Raw genomic sequence first — 18,514 nt, 5'->3', positions numbered from 1 at the left:
GAGGGTGTGTGAGAGAGAGGGTGAGTGTGTGTGTGTCTTAATCAGAATTGCAATATAATACATATTAAGATTTTCAATAATTTAGGATTTTGTGTCAGACTCGAAGGCAGTGGCGATTTGAACCATGATTATAATTGTACGGAAAGATTTAGTGAGGGTTGCCCAAGTACGCATTATTTCGACAATGAAATTTATAAATGTAAGATTTGACATATATCATATACTATTCAACTTACTTGTAACAATTAAATAAAAAATTATTACATGCAGTCCTAAATTTGAAAATATAATATAATAACTGCTTTATTTTGCTAGCCACATGTAACTTGATGCACTTTCTTGTAGTATAAATCTAAGATTTTCTATTATTCTAAGGTGTGAAACCCTAAATACTATCCTCAGTGATTAATTGCATATTTTTTTTTAGTTCCAGAATGCCTAAAAATTGACAAGAAACGTAGCTGTTTCACCGCTGATAGAAACTGTTCACGAATTCCAAGGTTTGTTAAAAGGAAAACATGTATTTTACCAGAATTGTATCTAAAAGATCTTTAGGACATCTCTTTAAAACTAAAGTTTATGCACTTACAAACCGATATAAACTCTTAAGGTCAGACAACACACTCCTTAAAAATATATGATTTCCCCCCCCCCCCCCCCCCCCAAGAATTCGTCATTGAAATATAATTACTTTAAAAAGTTTCCTCACAAAAAAACTAGGTTACATTACCAGGCATTTGGACAAGATACCACATGCTGATATTTTTTACATATCAGTTATGGGTACATGTATTCTATAGAATATCTTTATATCACAATTTTTAGTGCATTTATATTCAAAAACATATTGAATTCAATGTAAAAATTAAAAGAGAATGCCAATTATGCATATTTTTTTCATATTATGCAAAGAAATACAAAACATATTTGCGGAACATGTCATCTGACCTTAATTATTTGGGTGCGTATCATTACCGCTACATTTTCAAACTTTACATTACCGCTACATAGCCATTACCGCTGCAAAAAACCTTACATTACCGCTACATAAAAAGTATACATAACAGCTACATTGCCTCTTTCGTTAGCCAGCCACATATGCGTGTACATGCAGTACAACCCATAAATCCATAAGACTCGTTTCCCATGCTCACCATGGGGAGGTGAAAGAAGCCTTTGAGCAGGATTCTTTTTATTATTAAAATCAATTTTATTTCATAAAACACAAAAAAAATTAAAATCAAGCACTTTTAACAGATAATTTTCTAAGTTTTTTCAAATGTTTTTTTACACTATCGCTAAAGCTTTGAAAGCCATTTGCTTGACATATTGTTGTTTTCTAAATTTATAACCATCATGTAAGTAAGCCGGCATTCCCTCGATTTGTAAAAAACTTCTCAATTTTGGTTATACTGTTCAAATGACGCTAAATGATTAAATTTCGACTGCAGAGTTACTTATATAAATATACTCATTCTGATTAGAAAGTGAGTGAATTCTGTTGATTTGAACTCGTATACCGAACAATACCTGGCTAAATCGATATGTAGCGGTAATGAGTTGTTTTTGGGCTGATTCAATATGTAGCGTAATGAGTTGTTTTTGGCCGGAAAAAAGTAGCGGAATGATCGGTCGAAAATCTGAAAAAAATGTAGCGGTAATGAGTTGAAATTTTTGGCAATGTAGCGGTAATGTTGACCTCCCAATTATTTTACACGAATTTTTGGCGTTTGACAAAATGGAAAAATATAACCAAAGTAGATGCTATGTGGTTTTTAATTTGCTGTTACCTGTAAAGGACTTTTAGAAAGAAGGAATGGACATTATGATTTAACTGTGTATATTAATAAAAACTCCTAATATGAAATTCAACACATTTTTGTGAATATTTTTCTCTGTGGATAAAATTTTATAAAAACTAGTCACAAACAGAGAGAGAATGTTTTTCAGTTATATATATTCATATATTTTAAAAAATTGAAATAAAATAGCGGAATTATAAATTTTGATATTTTGATTGATCCCGATTAAAACTTAACTGATTCCAATCAAAATTAATTCAAAAGTCATTTATTGCCTTTTTATGTACGTGTGTTTACGTATTTACTTATTTACCACTGTCAAATCTGTTTAATTTGAGTGGCAAGTTTAAACACATTTAATAAAGTATTACACTGAAACAATTCAGTATTGGTGCAGTCTAATGTCTAATACTTATCAACATTTGTTTGGATTAATTTCGATCGAATGGGTCAAAATCTAAAATATATATAAAGTTTCTAAAATTTCGCAATTGCACTTTAGTTTCTTTTTAAAATATTATTGTCTGGGATTTCTTTTATAGCTTAAATGATATTCTGAATAAAGAATTCGTATGTTTTGAAAATACATGTATCACAAATTCTGTGTTTAATTTTCTCAAATAATCTTATGTTAAAAAAAAAATTGAAATATATGATATTTAGTTAAATTCAATTTCTGCATTGAACATTTTATCCAAAATTTTCTTTTAACAAATCCGCATTGTTGATTTATTTATTAGTGTGGGAATTTTCCGAAAATTTTATTGATAAAATTGATATAAAAAAATATCCATTGGTTTTTTTAATCCCCAGAAGAAACAATTTTTTAATTCATCAGTGTAGATGATGAAACACAAAATTAATGTTATGTCTGTTTCTTTTCCTCTCTTATGACTTTGTTTATTGTAGATACACGAACTCTTCAAGCAGAGACGATACACGTATACACGTAATAGTACCCGTTTGTGTTGTAATCGTTTTGATAATCATTGTACTTGTGGTTCTCCTACTGTTACTAAGGCATTTTAAAAAAACCAAGAAAGAAAAAGGTAAGACCTTTGCTCTGACAAATTATTTTTGAGAACAGAAAATGTAATTAATGACCCACTTTACCACCCATTATAACTCCAGCACTTCGATTTATAGAATCCTTTACGGTGATATTTTCCTGTTTAAATAAATGTTATTAATATCTTTTTTTTTTTTTTAGAAAATCCAAATATTCGCATTGACGAACTAAAGCACTTTCTAAGTAAGAAGAATGTTCAGGTTTACCATGCAAGATTTATTATCGTTGGTTGTGCTCAAGCCGGTAAAACTACTCTGCTAAAACGACTCCAAGACAAACCATTTAGAGAAGTTAAAAGTGTAGAACAAACGCATGGGGTTGATGTCCATGTAAACAGCTTTGAAATGTTAGGAGACACAATCAGAGGTAAAAAAAACCTTTTGCAAAGTGCATTTACGACTTTAAACTACAAAAGATTAAAGATTTATCTAAATCAAAAAGTTTTTAAAGTGTCCTTCTCATTAAAGAGAGATATCTTCTCAAAGAAATTATTCTGATATGTCCAAAGAAATCTAAACTAGCGTTTAGTAATGTGGACAATTTTTACAGTTAATACAAATTCAATCGCGAATATTTTGTAATATGATATTAGTAAAATTCGTAATTTCGTCTCCAACATACCCCCTCCCGTTCCCCCGTTCCCCTTCTTTGTCCCACGTAAAACAAAGTTCTTTGTAAAGAGGAAGGCTGTAGAGAAAATAAATCCTTTTTCACTATTGTTTAAATAGAGGAATGGAAATGGCATGCTATTTGTAAGAACGAAAACATTTCACCTTTTTTTTAGTTTGTCAATTCCTTTGTTTAATAGGTAGCACAAGTGTATAATTGTGTAATTGTGTATAAAATCTCGAAAACTGGTCCATATTTTGAAAGTGTCCTTTAGCACTACATTAAAGGCAAGATAACAAAATTGTAATTTTTTTCTAAACATACAAATATCTATCAAAATATTTTAATTCTTATCAGTTTTCGTTATCCAATTAAATTGGTTCTTGATGATTTGTAAAGGGTAAAGATAAGAAACAGTGATCGAATTCATTAAACTAATAAGTGAAGAGGCATGCATAAAACACAGACCCCTGGAAATTCCAAAGGTGGGATCAGGTGAATAGGTGGAGTAAGCATCCCCGTTGACTGGTCACACTCGCCTTAACCCTATGTATTGATAAGGTAGACTGAACTATATGTAGTAAACAAATTCAGTATAAAACTAGAGGTTCTGTGAAGACTGATCATAAGCTCAATAAGTGATAAAACTTTTGATTAAACTGGCAAAGTAAATGCATATTTTGTTCTGGGAAACTCGAAATAGATATAAAATCAAAACGTAAAGTAAGAACTGCACAATGGCATTATGTAACAGAAAATCTTTGAAAGTATCATATTCATTGGTAAAGGAGGAGTTGCGAATAAGAGATATAGCTTCCGTTCGATATTATAGGCAGAATTCTGGTCAATGTTTCGCCATGGGAATTCGTCAAATGTGTCCAATAACAAAGGGAAGACGTGCCCAATGGCACTAATTGTATGTAACAAACATTCTGTGAAAGTCTCAATAATAAAACATATAAAGATAACGAACAGTTACCAAGATCAAAAATCCATAAAACAGTACAAATTTGGAACAAAACAAGCACGGACCTCTCAAACATCAGAGGTGGGATGAGATGCCATAGAGGAGTGAGCATCCTCTGCCGAATGGTCACATCCGCTGTGTGCTACTTGTCCGTTTTTGCTCTGCTCCTGTTTTGTATTTTGCACAAATGATTGTATCGACATCAAACATTTTATCCCAAAGTTCACAAAAGTTCTCCGAGATATCCCCAAGTTACTAAACATACTTATATATATTATTTGATTAAAAGGCATAAACACAAAAGAAGAATTCGAAATGCCAAACATAATATTTTCGGAAGAAGATGTATTAAGAGGAAAAGATGACAAAGATGATTCGTTAGATGATAAAAATGAAATCCAGAATCACATATCAGCGGAACATGTTGAACTCCATCCCCTTCTATTGGAACAGTCTGCAAATAGTGATAATTATTCCATACCCAAAGAAGGAGATGAAGTTAAAGGAAATGTTTCGATTTCAAGAAAATCAAGTATCTCAGTGGAATGGGAAACAGAAACTACTGTTAAAGAATATATTCCCAAAGGTGACGTTGGCGTGAAAGAAGAAACAAAAGATCTTGAAAATGATGCAATGATGAAAATTCTGAATGCTGTAATACAGATCGGAAAAGAAAAAAGAAATCCTCGAATAACATTTCTAGATTTTGCCGGACAGAATGCCTATTATGCTTTTCATCAAGTTTATCTAAGCCCCAAAACGTTTTTTATCCTAGTTATAGACATGACAAAGAAGTTCACTGATAAAAATGAAAATGATGCAAGTGGTGGTAGCAGATTCACATCTTGGACTTACAAAGGTATACAGATATGAAGTATATTTTAATGTCATATTTCATTGATACATTTGAATACATCGATGACAAACTCGTCTTTATCTACAGATTACTACAAGTTTTGGCTGAAGTCCATAGACAGTTTCAGTGATGTAGACACCCCCGTTATTGTTGTAGCCAGTCATGCAGAAAATAAATCCAAACAAGTAAGGTTGCGCTGTTACAAACACTTTTCTATATCTACTATTAAGAAATATATTTGCAAGCTGATGAGATTGAGTTCTGATACAAAAAAACCTTTAATCAGAGAATATTGAAAAAGACATTTTGTTACGTAGAGACAAGCGCCTTTGATAAGAAGTTTATTAAGTTATGTATTACTAAAACCACTTAGAATTTTCATTTTAAACTTCCATGCATTTTTATCTCACCTCAACGAAGTTGGGGGAGCTAATGTAATACTCTCGGCGTCGGCGTCCCAGGTTAATGTTAAGTTTTTTGAAACAGTTTTCTTTTTAAGTACTTTTATGTCCTATATTGATTAGACATGCATGGAAGATGCTTCTAATGTGTTTCATTGTACCAGTCAAAGTTTCAGATGCTGCAATTTCAGCAAAGAAATGACCAGGTTAATGTTTTTGGAGCAGGTTAACATTTTTGGTGCAGTTTTTGGTGTTGGTCTCCTTTCCAAGGAACTAAAAGCCCTATGTTGACCAAACTTGCATGGATGGTACATCTAAGGATGCACATTACCAGGCTTGCTTCGGATGCTGAATCTGAGCAACATTTTCCGGTTTAGTGAACAGGTTAATGTTTTTGGTGCAGGTCTCATTTCCAACTAACTATAAGCCCTATGTTGACCAAACTTGCATGGATGATACATCTTAGGATGTACACTACCAGAAATGGTTCGGATGCTGAATCTGACTTACATTTTCCGGTTGAGTGAACAGGTTAATGTTTTTTGTGCAGGTCACATTTCCAAGTAACTGTATGCCCCATGTTGACCAAACTTGCATGGATGATACATCTAAGAATGTACACTATCAGACTTGCTTCGGATGCTGAATCTGAGCTACATTTTTCGGTTGAGTAAACAGGTTAATGTTTTTGGTGCAGGTCTAATTTCGAAGTAACTATAAGCCCTATGTTGACCAAACATGCATGGATGATACATCTAAGGATGGACACTACCAGACTTGCTTCGGATGCTGAATTTGACCTACATTTTCCGGATGAGTGAACATGTTAAAGTTTTTGGGGCAGGTTTCATTTCCAAGTTACAATGAGCCCTATAATAACTAAACTTGCATGGATGATACATCTTAGGATGCATACTACCAGACTTGCTTCGGATGCTGAATCTGACCTAATTTTTTTTCTGGATGAGTGAAGAGGTTAAATTTTTATGCAGGTTTTATTTCTGAGTAACTATTAGCCCTATGTTGTGCAAACTCACATGGATGATACATCTTAGGATGCATACTAATGGACTTGCTCCGGATGCTGAATTTCACGTACATTTTCCAGATAATGGACCAGGTAAAAGTTATGGGTGCAGGTCTATCACCAAAAAAAACTATAAGGCTTAAATAAACCAAACTTGCCCAAAGGATGCACCAAGGGATGGAAACTCTTAAACTTTCTTCAGATGCTGGATTTTGATCACATTTTCATGATGAAGAACTAGTTTGAAGTTTTCATATAGGTATATTCCAAAGTATCAGATGAAAATTGCATAAATTTTGCATTTTTGAATGTACACTTTTTGTTGGGTAATTGTGTGACTTTGCCTTAATTAAAGACAACATTCGTTGAGGTGAGCTCTGTAATCTCTGATTACCTATGTTTTACTTTATCTACGAATGCTTGTGATTCAATTGTTCGCTAAGAAAGAATAACTTATAAACAAACTAGAGGTACTGTGAGCGATGAGCTCACTAAATGATACCCCCCGCCTCCCATATGGTTATAACTGGTGAAAAAGTCCATGTTTCCCTGTGGCCGGGAAACCCAAAATATGTGTCGGATCAAAATGTAAAATAGGAGGTGCACAATGGCAATATGTAATAAAGATTCTGTGAAAGTTGCATCAAATTTCATTCAGTGGTATGAGAGGAGTTGCGGATAAGAGATGGGTACCCCAAAGCGTAACAGACGGACGGACGGACAGACAGACGGACGGACGGACGTACGGACGGACGGACGGACAGACGTACAGACGGACGGAAATCCCGATCACTATATACCCTCCCGCTTTTCAAGCGGGGGGTATAAAAATAGAAGCGAACACGTTAAGAAGAGGTTGATTAAGGAATCGTGGTCTAGTGTGTTAGGTATGCCAGGGCATCAATTACAGCTTGAAACATTACTATATTTACGTCACCTGTAATAACGTGTCCAGCAAGACTATAGTTATAGTGTGAAGGAGAACAAAAACAATGCGAGATTATGTTTAGGATATTCGATATCCAGGCCATGTAAAGTTTTTTGTATTTAAAAGGTTTGGAAGCAATGGCCGATGTATACTTGTAGGATATACAAAGTGTAGTCTTTAACTTGAAACATAGTGGAATACAAGACTGGACCCTTTTGTGATTAAGAATATTACTTAATTAAACGCATCAATGAATAAAAGATGGACTTTTCTCGACCTTTTCAAGAAGACTATTTCAAAGTTTCAAAGGGACAAAGTTTGGTTCGACTATGATGTAGACTTAATTGTTGATTTACATAAGGTGGTAATGAATCAAAAGAGACATCATGTATTAAAGGTTTATTATAAGACAAATGCCCATAACTACGCTTATGTCTCTGTGTGTGGTTAAAAAGGATCATCATATGTACACTGTTACACTAATACTGTGGATTGAAAAGATTTCCAAGACTTTCGTCATTGTCATTACATCAATAGGGAGAGGCTGTCCCTAGTTTTTTAATCCACTTTTCTCGTTGTTTATGGAAAGGTGTACTCAGTGATGGACTGTTTGTGTGCTGATAAATCTTTTCAAGAAATCTAACTTTCATTGACAAAATAGAATGATCATGTAAATTAGAATGTTTGTATAAAAAGCTGCTGACCCCCTTGATTTATTTGAAATCGATGACCTGATATACTTCTGATAAGTGATCAATTGGTTTCACAAGCATAAACAAGTCCACACATATAACATTCTATGCCGTAAACAACATTTAGAAGATTCGCAGTTCAGATTTTCCAAAGTTTTGGTATAGAAGCTCTGTCCAGTGAAATTTCTGGTGAAAGAAGTGTTAGTTATCAAAATGTCACAGATTTTACAGTTTTTCACAGAACATTTTGAAACAGAAGACATGGGATCTGAAAAGGAATCTTAAAATATATCTGCAATAGAAATCTTACATTCTTTCAATTTTTTATATGAGCTATTGGTTTTATACCAAAACTGGGAATCTGAAGACTGTACATATGTTTAATATTCCTGAGGATTATCCGAGGGGAACCGAATGTACTCCTTGAGACTAGCTGTGTCCTTTAAAGACTCAAAAGAGTTACGCCTTTTTATTGTGGGCGACGCGCCTGTCAGTATCGATATCAATTCGTTATTCTGTGTACTGATGAATGAATAGGTACCGAACGACAAGTATCCTTGGGGACAGACCATCACCAGCAGAGAAACATGTTCGATGATTAAAATAAAACATGGAGATAATGAACAGTATTCAAGATCAAAAATCAATAAAACAATACAAAATAGGAGCAGAGGAAACACGGACCCCCAAAACATCAGAGGTGGGATCAGATGCCATGGAGGAGTGAGCATCCCCTGCCGACCGGTCACACCCGCCGTGTTCTCCTTGTCATGATCGGGAAATAACAGAAAAATCGATCGTCAATTCAGTGCATAAATAATGGACTAACAATTAGTATGAAGAATGTCAATCAGCATTTGACTCAATGATAAATTGTATTCACTGACAAATACAGCAAATCTGACATTCAATTATGGTCAAATTTGGTTTCAAGAGCGGAAGCGAGTCTACAATGTTTGTGAAATATATAGAAAAAAATCTTTCAAGATGTTTTTTTCTAGAACTGTGTGGTCAAAGCAAATGGTATTTATATTCAATCATAATAAGATGGTGAAGATTTAGTTTTTAATTTTACTCACTTGAAAAGTAAAAGTACCACATTTCAGGAGCAACGAGACTGTATTAATCATGTTGATCTAACCCTCTTGTGTAGATTTACATGTAAGTTCAATTCAATGTTACCCTCGTAGGGCTAGTTTGAAGCCAAAATAAAGAAATAAAATACAGTGTCATGAAAACAAGAAGAGATAAATCTAAAGAATATCTAGGTTGGGTAATTCATGCAATTTGTGTTGCTAATTGTCTCTTTTTCGTATTTGTAGGAGTGTCAGCAATTTTTTGAAGAGTTTTTTGAACTATTTGATAAAAGAGATGAACTTCGAAGACATTTACATGCGGATAGAAGATTTGCTATAAAATTTCCTGAAAATGAATCAAAACTGGAAGATGTTAATGAAATAAAAAATTGCATTGCTAGCCTTGTCAAAAAATCAAAATACTGGAAATTAAACATGCGATCTGCATGGGCAATCTTTGAGAATATTGTTGAACAAGAAAAGAAACAAAGAAAGATACTTTCAAGGGATAGACTTTCAATGTATATAAGATCATTACAGCCCGAGTTTAGGATGAGTGAGGACGAAATTACAGAAATGCTATTGTTTTTACACAGAGTTGGTGCTTTATTGTACATAGACGAAGAAAATGTACGAAATACAATTATTCTTGATGTACAATGGTTTGTAAACGCATTCAAGTATATAATCACAGATTCGGTCAGTATGCATGAACCAACGGACAAAGATCGAAAGCGATTTTGTGACACTGGGGAGTTGAGTGATAAGGAACTAGAACAAATTTGGAAAAAACACTACAAAAGTAGTCAAGATTTCTCGGATCACAAAAAAGAAATTTTATCTTTCATGGAACAACTGTGTTTGCTCGCAGTATGTAGCGCAGAAGGTTCAAGTGAGTCAGGAGAGGGAACATGGTACTATTTCCCCTGCATGAACAAAAGAAATTTTAAACCAGATTCGCTGAAAAACCACAGCAGATCCTCCATTTTGTGTTTTCAATTTGACGAGCAAGGACAATTGCCAATTTTTCTTTTCTATGGACTTGTTCTAAAATGCCTCAAACTGCCAGGATGGACATTTTTGACAGAGAAAAAGAGTCAAAGGTGTATTTATGAAGATGCTGCATGTTATCTTTTGAACAAACACATTGTTGTTCTCTGTATATGCAAATTTCAGATTCAAGTGCAAGTCTGTGTACCAAAAGGATCCTTCGATCCTTCCGCCACCGTACTCAAAGAAGTACAAGAGTCAATTGAAAAGAAGATAGAAGAGTTCAAAAAGTATTCATACAAAGTTGGCTACAAATGCCAAAATGGTTCACTGTTCAACGAAAAAGATAATTCCTTTATTGAACAAGAATCATTTCCTTTGGAACGATTTGTTTGCGACAAATGCAGTGTTGATGAAAAACATTACGTGGATAATAATATCTGCTGGGTAAATGTTTGTCTTTGTACAAAAATATCTGGGCACATAAACATTTAATATGCATTTACGAAATGGTAAGGTAATGTTCTGAACAGTTTTTTTTAATCAAATCTTTTTTATATTGATATAAAAATAATGTGAATTATAAACTGATTTAAGAAGTATACAGTCATAATAATTTTATGTATATTTTTATTATTTCAAGGTTAAAAAAAGGGAGAGTGCAAAATTAGGTAAGTTAAAACGTATATAAAAAGTATCGTGTTTACAAAATATTTAATATACAATTTATTATGCTCGGCCATGATATTTAAAACCATCGCAAGAAAAGTATGAATAGCCGAAATTTATTAACAAGCTGAAATATAGACATTGAACATCGTTGCTACTTTTGTAAATAAAAATATATAGAAACAAGATATGTTTGTGAAACACTGATGCCCCCGTATGGCAACATAGCGAAGGTTAAGCTTTCTCAAATGCAGATCAAATATGTTGGTACCTAAAGTAAGGCATTTTCACAAGAAATACAAATGTGAAATAGAAATGTGAAATATGACAAAGGTTAACATTTTTAAAGGTAGGACAAACTCTGGGATAAGGTCAAAGGGTCAAGGCTGTTGGTTTCTAAAGAAAGGCCTTGTCTCAAAAATTACATATGGGAAGTATGAAAGCGCTGGCCCTTACCGTTGAAAAGTTATTGCCAAAGTTAAAGTTTGTAAAAAGTAGGTCAAACTCCATGGTCAAGGTAAAAGGGTCAAGGTTCTTGATATCCAATGAAAGGTCTTTTCACAAGGATTGCATATTTGAAGTATGAAAGGCCTAGCCCTTACCGTTCAAAGGTTTTGACCAAGGTTAAGGTTTTTTCGTAAGTACGGAAATCTCCAAGGTCAAGGTCAAAAGTTCAAAATTGTTGCTTTCAAATGAAAGGTATTGCCAAAAAAAATGATATTTCAAAAATTCCTAGATTCTACTGTTTAAAAATGAGGGTCAAAGTAAAAGTTTGGAATTTTTGTGTAAAAGTGGGTCAAACATCAAGGTCTAGGTCAAAGGGTCAAGGTTCTTTATATCAAATAAAAGGTCTTGTCACAAGGATTATATATGTGAAGTACGAAAGCCCTAGTCCTAACCCTTCAAAAGTTTTGGTCAAGGTTGTATTTTAAAAGTAGGTCAAATTCTAAGGTCAATGTCAAAGGGTCAAAGTTCATGGTATCCAATGAAAGGCCTTCTCACAAGGATTACATACGTAAAGTATAAAAGCCACAGCCTTTACTGTTTAAAAGTTATGGCCAAGGTTAAAGTTTTTTCCTAAGTACAGAAATATCAAAGATCAAAAGGTCAAGGTTGTTGGTATCCAATGAAAGGTCTTTTCACAAAGAATACAAATATTAAGTATAAAAGTCCTGGTATCTACTGTTCAAAAGATATGGCCAAAGAAAAGTTTGGAATTTCTGTGTTAAAGTTGGTCAAACTCCAAGGTCAAAAGGTCAACTTTGGTGGTACCCAAAGAAGGGTATTGTCACAAGGAATACACATGTGAAATATGAAAGTCATAGCTCTGTCCAGTCAAAAGTTATGGGCAAGGTTAAAGTTTTTGCGGACAAACAGACAAACAGACAGACAGACGGACGGACGCGACAAAACCTATATACATAATTACATCTCCGACGCTTTCCCTCCAATATTTTATCCAAATAAAGCATGGAACAAAATAAATTATATTTCTTTTTTGAAAAAAAAAAGACACTTTAGAATTGTGACTAAGAAAAAGATTCAAATTGCTACGCATAATCATTTATTTGACCTTTCTGCACTCACGAAATGTGATTTTTCTGGCCTTGAAAATTTTATTAAAATTATTTTAAAGTCTTAAACTTTTGCTGAATTTATGCAGAGAGGTCAAAGTATGCAGAGAGGTCAAAGTTATCTTAAGGTTGTCCGATCCTCAGGTTCTGAAAGTCAAGCATTGAGTAATTGAAAATGCTCACAAAGATGTCTCTAAATTCTCAAATCAAAATATATTTACCCACGGTATTTCTTTAAACTTCATCTTTGAATTTAATCATATTATACAGGAAAAATTAGTAAATCTCAAATCATTTTTCAGGAAATGCGATTTGAACTACCTACTGCATATTTTTAAATTGATAATTGATCAAGAAATACGTTTTCGGAATATAAATCATAGGTATCCAGGCTTTTAAAGAAAATTGCATGAATTTTACACTTATTTGGTACTTTACTTTCTCCATCGTTTCATAATGCATAGTGCATGAAGTGTTTCCTTTCAAAGAAAACACCGTAAATCACTTCTAATTTCAAGTCAGGCTTCTAAATATAGGTAACTAAGGCTAAATTAAAAGAAATTTGATTTTTGTTTAAATATGCAAGTTTTACTTAGTTTTATAAGGTACAAATGTAAACATTTTTAGTACCATTTGTTAAAACTTTAAAGAACATTGAATCATATGTAGAGGCATAAAATGAAAATTGTTGCATGAAAAAATTTCAATTTCAAGCTTTATTTTAAGACTTTTTGAATTAAAGACATACAACACACTGGGGGAGATAACTCTTGCGATTTCAATTGAACGTTTGTCGTGACGTTAAATTTAACGTCAAAAATAAAGCGTCAAAATGAGGAGTAAAACGATCCCGATGTATTTCAATCATTAAAGAAAAATGGAATATGGGGCTTGGCTGTGATTATGCGTACCATAATCAATCAATAAGTATTTTTTAATTAACCCGTTTAAACTCCGTAAAAAGCAAGTAATAGACATAAAATACCATCCCTTAATGTTTATTTCATTTCATTACATATACAATAAATTGTAAACTTGATCAAAGCGCAGCATTTTTTTTCTGAAAATTATATTTTACATTGCCGAAATTCTCATTATGTACAAATGGCTATATAACATTCCGATTAATTAATGGTCTTCATTACAATTTGTGCATTTACGATATAGATATTGCTTTTCTTCTTTAATTAAATAAAACAACAATAAACAAACAAAAAACTTTTTACAATGTAAAATCGATGTTGCTCTCAGACCCTTACTGATCAAAGAGGAACAACTCTGAAAATGTAGGAGATGTTTATTTTCCTCCCTTTATTCACGGTTTTCCACAGAAATACATTTACAGCAAGACCTGATAAAACCGAGAATTGAATACTATAGACCTCATATACACAATGTAAGTATAGAATTGAAAAGAATTGGAAATTATCTGCATTTATGAATATCGGCTATTGCAGCAAATCGTTTGACTTTCTGTCACTGCCAACAATGCAATGTCGGTTCGCATTTCCTCGAATCAAAATAAAACGTAGCCTATAAGATTTTTAAAAATATCAATGTGCGATTTGATATAAATTGAAATAGATGAAGAGTTTAATGTTTGATTTTTTTAAGTTAATGTGGACGAATACGGAATTTTCATTTTAGCTTTAGAAGCAACGACATTGAAAGAATGCGTACAATATCATGAGGGGTGTACATCTATGCAAATGTCGATGTATCCCCACGGCCACATACTGTCTCGTTTGAAATTATAATGGCATGAAAGACACTACAATTATTCCATTTATATCACAGGAGAATTGAACATACACCATTTTTTTAATAAATAAAATTAAAGAAATAAAATTAAAAATCAACATATTCAAGTTCAACATAACTTGAATTCGTATCTAGGTTTCATGTGATATGGTATGCATAACGCGTATATATATGGACTTAAAACTAAAATCCTTCAGTAATTTTTTCCTGATAGTTATAAAAACAGTAGTCAATATTTATTCTGCATTCATTAATTTAAAAACTAATGCATACCTCCGGGATTCAAATAAAGAAATACTAGTATATTTGCACTGTAAACGACGTTTCGTCAAACGCTAACATTGGTCTGCGACGCAAAAAAGGAAGGGGTGGGGTGGTAGGGGTATTAAAAAATTGCATAAAAATCTACATTTAAATAGGCTTTACATATGAGAACTTATAAATTTGTTTGTTAATATATTTTTGAAGCAAAAGCAATATTCCAATTTGATTTTTTTAAAATGTGTATTTGTAGATTCATAGCAAAGTGATCGACCCCCATCTGAAAGACGCGCGGAAACGTGATTTATTGAGAAAGGGGGAGGGGGTAATTTTTCGCTATTAAATCAAAACTGGTCGTACAAAAATTATACAAAAAATTATGAAGATTATTTTTACTACCAGCTACCTAAAGAAAGTTTTTTACCAAAATTAAACGACAGATTTTTTCACAAAAAAATTTTGAATTTGAAAAATACACAGTTTTCAAGGCTTAGGTAATTCATAGTTTTTCAGTTTAAGGTCTTTAAAAATTGTTTAGATGATATGTATATCAAAAAGATGACAATGTTTTTGTGTTAAATGGTTAAAGGAATAAGTTAATAAAATTTGACATTTATATCTAACCTGGCTTTTTTGAAAATCAAGGTTTAAGTAGTTCATTGATTAAAAATTTTCTCTCCTCGTAGACAACTAAAGGGGGGTAACTTTTGGAAGTTCCTGTCCAAAAACCACTCGAACGATTTTGTCCAAAATGTGCATACATGCAGTAGATATAGTCATTTACTAAATATACAAAAAATAACGAAAATTAAACGATAGGAATTTTTGGGGGTAGGTGTGTTGTACATCCTTAAATTATAAAGTAAAGAGTTATCCTTCCTGGCTGAGGATCGTATATCCTTAAATATTCATAAAAGAACACAAAAAGATTGGGGTACATGATGTACATGTAAATGTTAAATATTACTAAAAAATGTCAATTCTATATTACATTTGCTCAATTTTTTCCTGAACCTTCAGAATATATTTGTAAGACTCCAAAGTGCGATGGTGACGCCAATGTGCGATGGACTCGCCAAACCCCGATGGTTTGCGCCAAACCTCAATGGCTCGAAGACTTTACGGACGCCAAAGTCCGATAGTCACGTCAAAGTCCGATGGCTCGTTTCCTATGAACACGTTGCGCTAAAGTGCGATGGTATGATACGCCAAAGTCCGATGGTGCGAAGAAACAATCAACGTTTATGACGTCACACTAGTCCGACGTCATGACGTTGTCCTGCATTCAAAATCCATTGATTTAGTATTTGTCTCGCATACAATTTTACTGATTTTGCTAATTGTTTTCGCACAAAAGAGCTATTAATGTTAGTCTGTGTACACCGTTCGACTGAATAAGGGTTAGTTATTGAAAACAAATGTTTCTTCGAACTCAGAATTTATGGCTAGTCCTACTGGACTGATTTGGGTTAGTCCTGCACCCATCCAAGATATCTAGCTAATAGTTGTTACACATTTTTCGACTGATAAGTGTAAGTTTCGCACCTATATCCAAAGGATTAGGGTTAATCTTTGCATTTAATATTTATTTGTATTTATTTTAAACAATTAGGGGCCCGTTTTACAAAAGAATTTAAAGAAAAGAGTGTATATTTAACAAAACAGACCTTTTTATAAAAAACAAATATTATTTTCAATTTTAGATTCATATTTTTAAAAACTTTGGTTTATTTGTGTTGATTTTCCAAACATTTCTTTTATACTTTTTTCAGACACAAGGCAATATTTTAGAGATAGTAAAGAAGAAACCGATGAAGGGTCGGCATCCTTGAAAAAAATCATAGCTGCTTGTCTAAATGGAAATACAGACAACTTTAAATTCTATATGAAGAATGAAATAGGAAAGAGAAAGCATTTATTGAAGAAGTCAAACCAAGATGGGTGGAATACACTGCATTTTGCAGCTCAAGGTGGAAATTCTGATATATTTAAAATCTTGATCTCCGAGAACCTGGATTTTCATAAGAAAACAAACGAGCAAATGACAGTTTTGCATATATTGCTGCTCAAAATGGCCATCTCGATATTTGTAAAATAATTGTAGAAAATGTAAAATTCAAATCAATTTTAAACGAGAAATCCATGAAAGGGAAAAATGCTTGTCATTATGCTGCGGAAAGTGGGTCCATAGATATACTCAAGTTGTTCGAGTCAAACAATTTCGACATAGAGGCAATTACGGATCACGGTCATAATATATTCCACATTGCTTGCATCCATGATAAACTGGAATTGTGTCAGTTTATTGCCAAAGAGTATCGCAATATGATCTTTGCAGAAAGCCACGAGAAATGGAATGCAATTCTATTCGCGGCCAAACACGGTTATGTTGACATTTTGAACTTTCTTCACGAACAGGAGGTATGTTTTGAACAAAAATCAGAGAGCGATAGAAATGCATTACATATTGCCTGTGACAATGGGCATTTATCTGCCTGTAAATTTATCATAAAAGTCTGTCCCTCCTTGCTTCGTATTGCTGATTACAAAGGTAGACATGCAGGTCACTTTGCCGCTAGAAATGGCAATGTCGACATAATGAAATATCTTGTTTCAATAAAAGCGGAGGTGACGAAAAATACTAATACAGCGATGAACATTCTTCACATGGCCTGTTTACATTGTCGCAAAGAAATGTGTAGGTATCTCTTACACACCTTCCCTGCAATGAACTTACAACGATCAGCAAGGGGATGGACAACTTTACATTTCGTTGCTGAGAAGGGAATCAATGAGGGCAATGAAATCGAAATATTTGAAATGTTAATAGGTATGAAGGATAGTTTGGAGATTAAAGCCTTGACGAAACAGAACAATTCGGTTCTTACACTCGCAATGAAAAATAAACTTTATGACTTTTGTGAGTATCTTTTGCGGGAACATTCTTATCTATTAGACATACCGAATGCAATTAATCCTATGGAAATGAAAACACTTGATACGAAAATGAAAAAACTCCTTATGAAATATAGAAAAAGTTGAATAAAATATCAATTAAAAAAGGAGTTGTGTGTACATCTGTTTAAAGAATACGAATCATATAACATTACCAAAAGCTTTGTTTTGTTACAAGTTCAAATCAGAAAAAACATGACAATATATATTTATTTCTTCCTTAAAGGACAAAATGAAATCTTAAATATGATTGCAAAAAATAAAAAAATAAGAACGTCCTTAAAAGTCACGTTTTAAGATGATTTAACAAACTTAAATGTAGTGAATAAAACGATCACAGTCTGTAAATGTCAACAGTATGTTAGGAATGTTCACTAAATTTTCCAGAATTTTAAAATTAACTAAGTAGAAGGAAATAGCATTTTTAAACAATTTATTTCAAACCAAATCTTCAATTATTTCCATCATTAGGCTAACACATCTGATTTCAAATTTAAACTGAACATTTGAGAAGGAGATGAGCCAAAGTGTAAGCATGTATGTGCGCCAAGATTGAAGATTTCCAGCTTCAGCTTTTAAGATCGATTCCGTGACATATGGAAGTCACGATCTGAAGCTGCAAATCTCCAATTTGGGCAAACACACATGCCTAAAAGGTATGTGTGTACTTGTTCATCCTACTGCGGCATGTAGTGTTGTTCTGTGGATACGAAGACAATTGTAATGGAATATATAATTCCAGGAACTGAATGCGATATTTTAGTGCACAGGGTTAACGTTTCTGTTAGCAAGTATGTCAAATAGATATCGGATAAAAATGATAAATCAAATTGTTGCATATTCATGTTAACCGGAGAGAAAAACGCCTCAGAATTCT

General features: G+C 33.1%; 2 protein-coding genes across 2 annotated transcripts in view; both read left to right on the top strand.

Moving 5' to 3' along the window:
• Positions 1-15,824, top strand: part of LOC134268289 (uncharacterized) — a 31,742-nt gene extending 15,918 nt beyond the window's left edge. Inside the window, exons 4-12 of the mRNA XM_062750524.1 lie at positions 86-199; positions 428-500; positions 2,712-2,851; positions 3,013-3,237; positions 4,737-5,306; positions 5,391-5,488; positions 9,674-10,864; positions 11,061-11,088; positions 15,703-15,824. Of these exons, the coding sequence (XP_062606508.1) occupies positions 86-199; positions 428-500; positions 2,712-2,851; positions 3,013-3,237; positions 4,737-5,306; positions 5,391-5,488; positions 9,674-10,864; positions 11,061-11,088; positions 15,703-15,824 (2,561 nt within the window). The remainder of the gene's footprint in view (positions 1-85; positions 200-427; positions 501-2,711; positions 2,852-3,012; positions 3,238-4,736; positions 5,307-5,390; positions 5,489-9,673; positions 10,865-11,060; positions 11,089-15,702) is intronic.
• A 781-nt stretch (positions 15,825-16,605) lies between these two features.
• Positions 16,606-17,753, top strand: LOC134268298 (receptor-interacting serine/threonine-protein kinase 4-like). The gene has a single exon (XM_062750541.1). It carries the CDS (start codon positions 16,825-16,827, stop codon positions 17,722-17,724), a length of 900 nt encoding a protein of 299 aa, XP_062606525.1. The 5' UTR covers positions 16,606-16,824; the 3' UTR covers positions 17,725-17,753.
• Positions 17,754-18,514: the final 761 nt, after the last annotated feature.

Source organism: Saccostrea cucullata, unplaced genomic scaffold (assembly GCF_032062105.1).
Source record: "Saccostrea cucullata isolate Sc308-1 unplaced genomic scaffold, CSIRO_AGI_Scuc_v1 ctg612, whole genome shotgun sequence".
Taxonomy (NCBI): domain Eukaryota; kingdom Metazoa; phylum Mollusca; class Bivalvia; order Ostreida; family Ostreidae; genus Saccostrea; species Saccostrea cuccullata.
Note: the sequence above shows the minus strand (reverse complement) of the source record. Positions and strands in the feature narration are given on the sequence as shown.

Bases quoted from the DNA above. Each gene is read 5' to 3' on its own strand.
- LOC134268298 (XM_062750541.1), top strand. From the start codon at position 16,825: ATGAAAGGGAAAAATGCTTGTCATTATGCTGCGGAAAGTGGGTCCATA.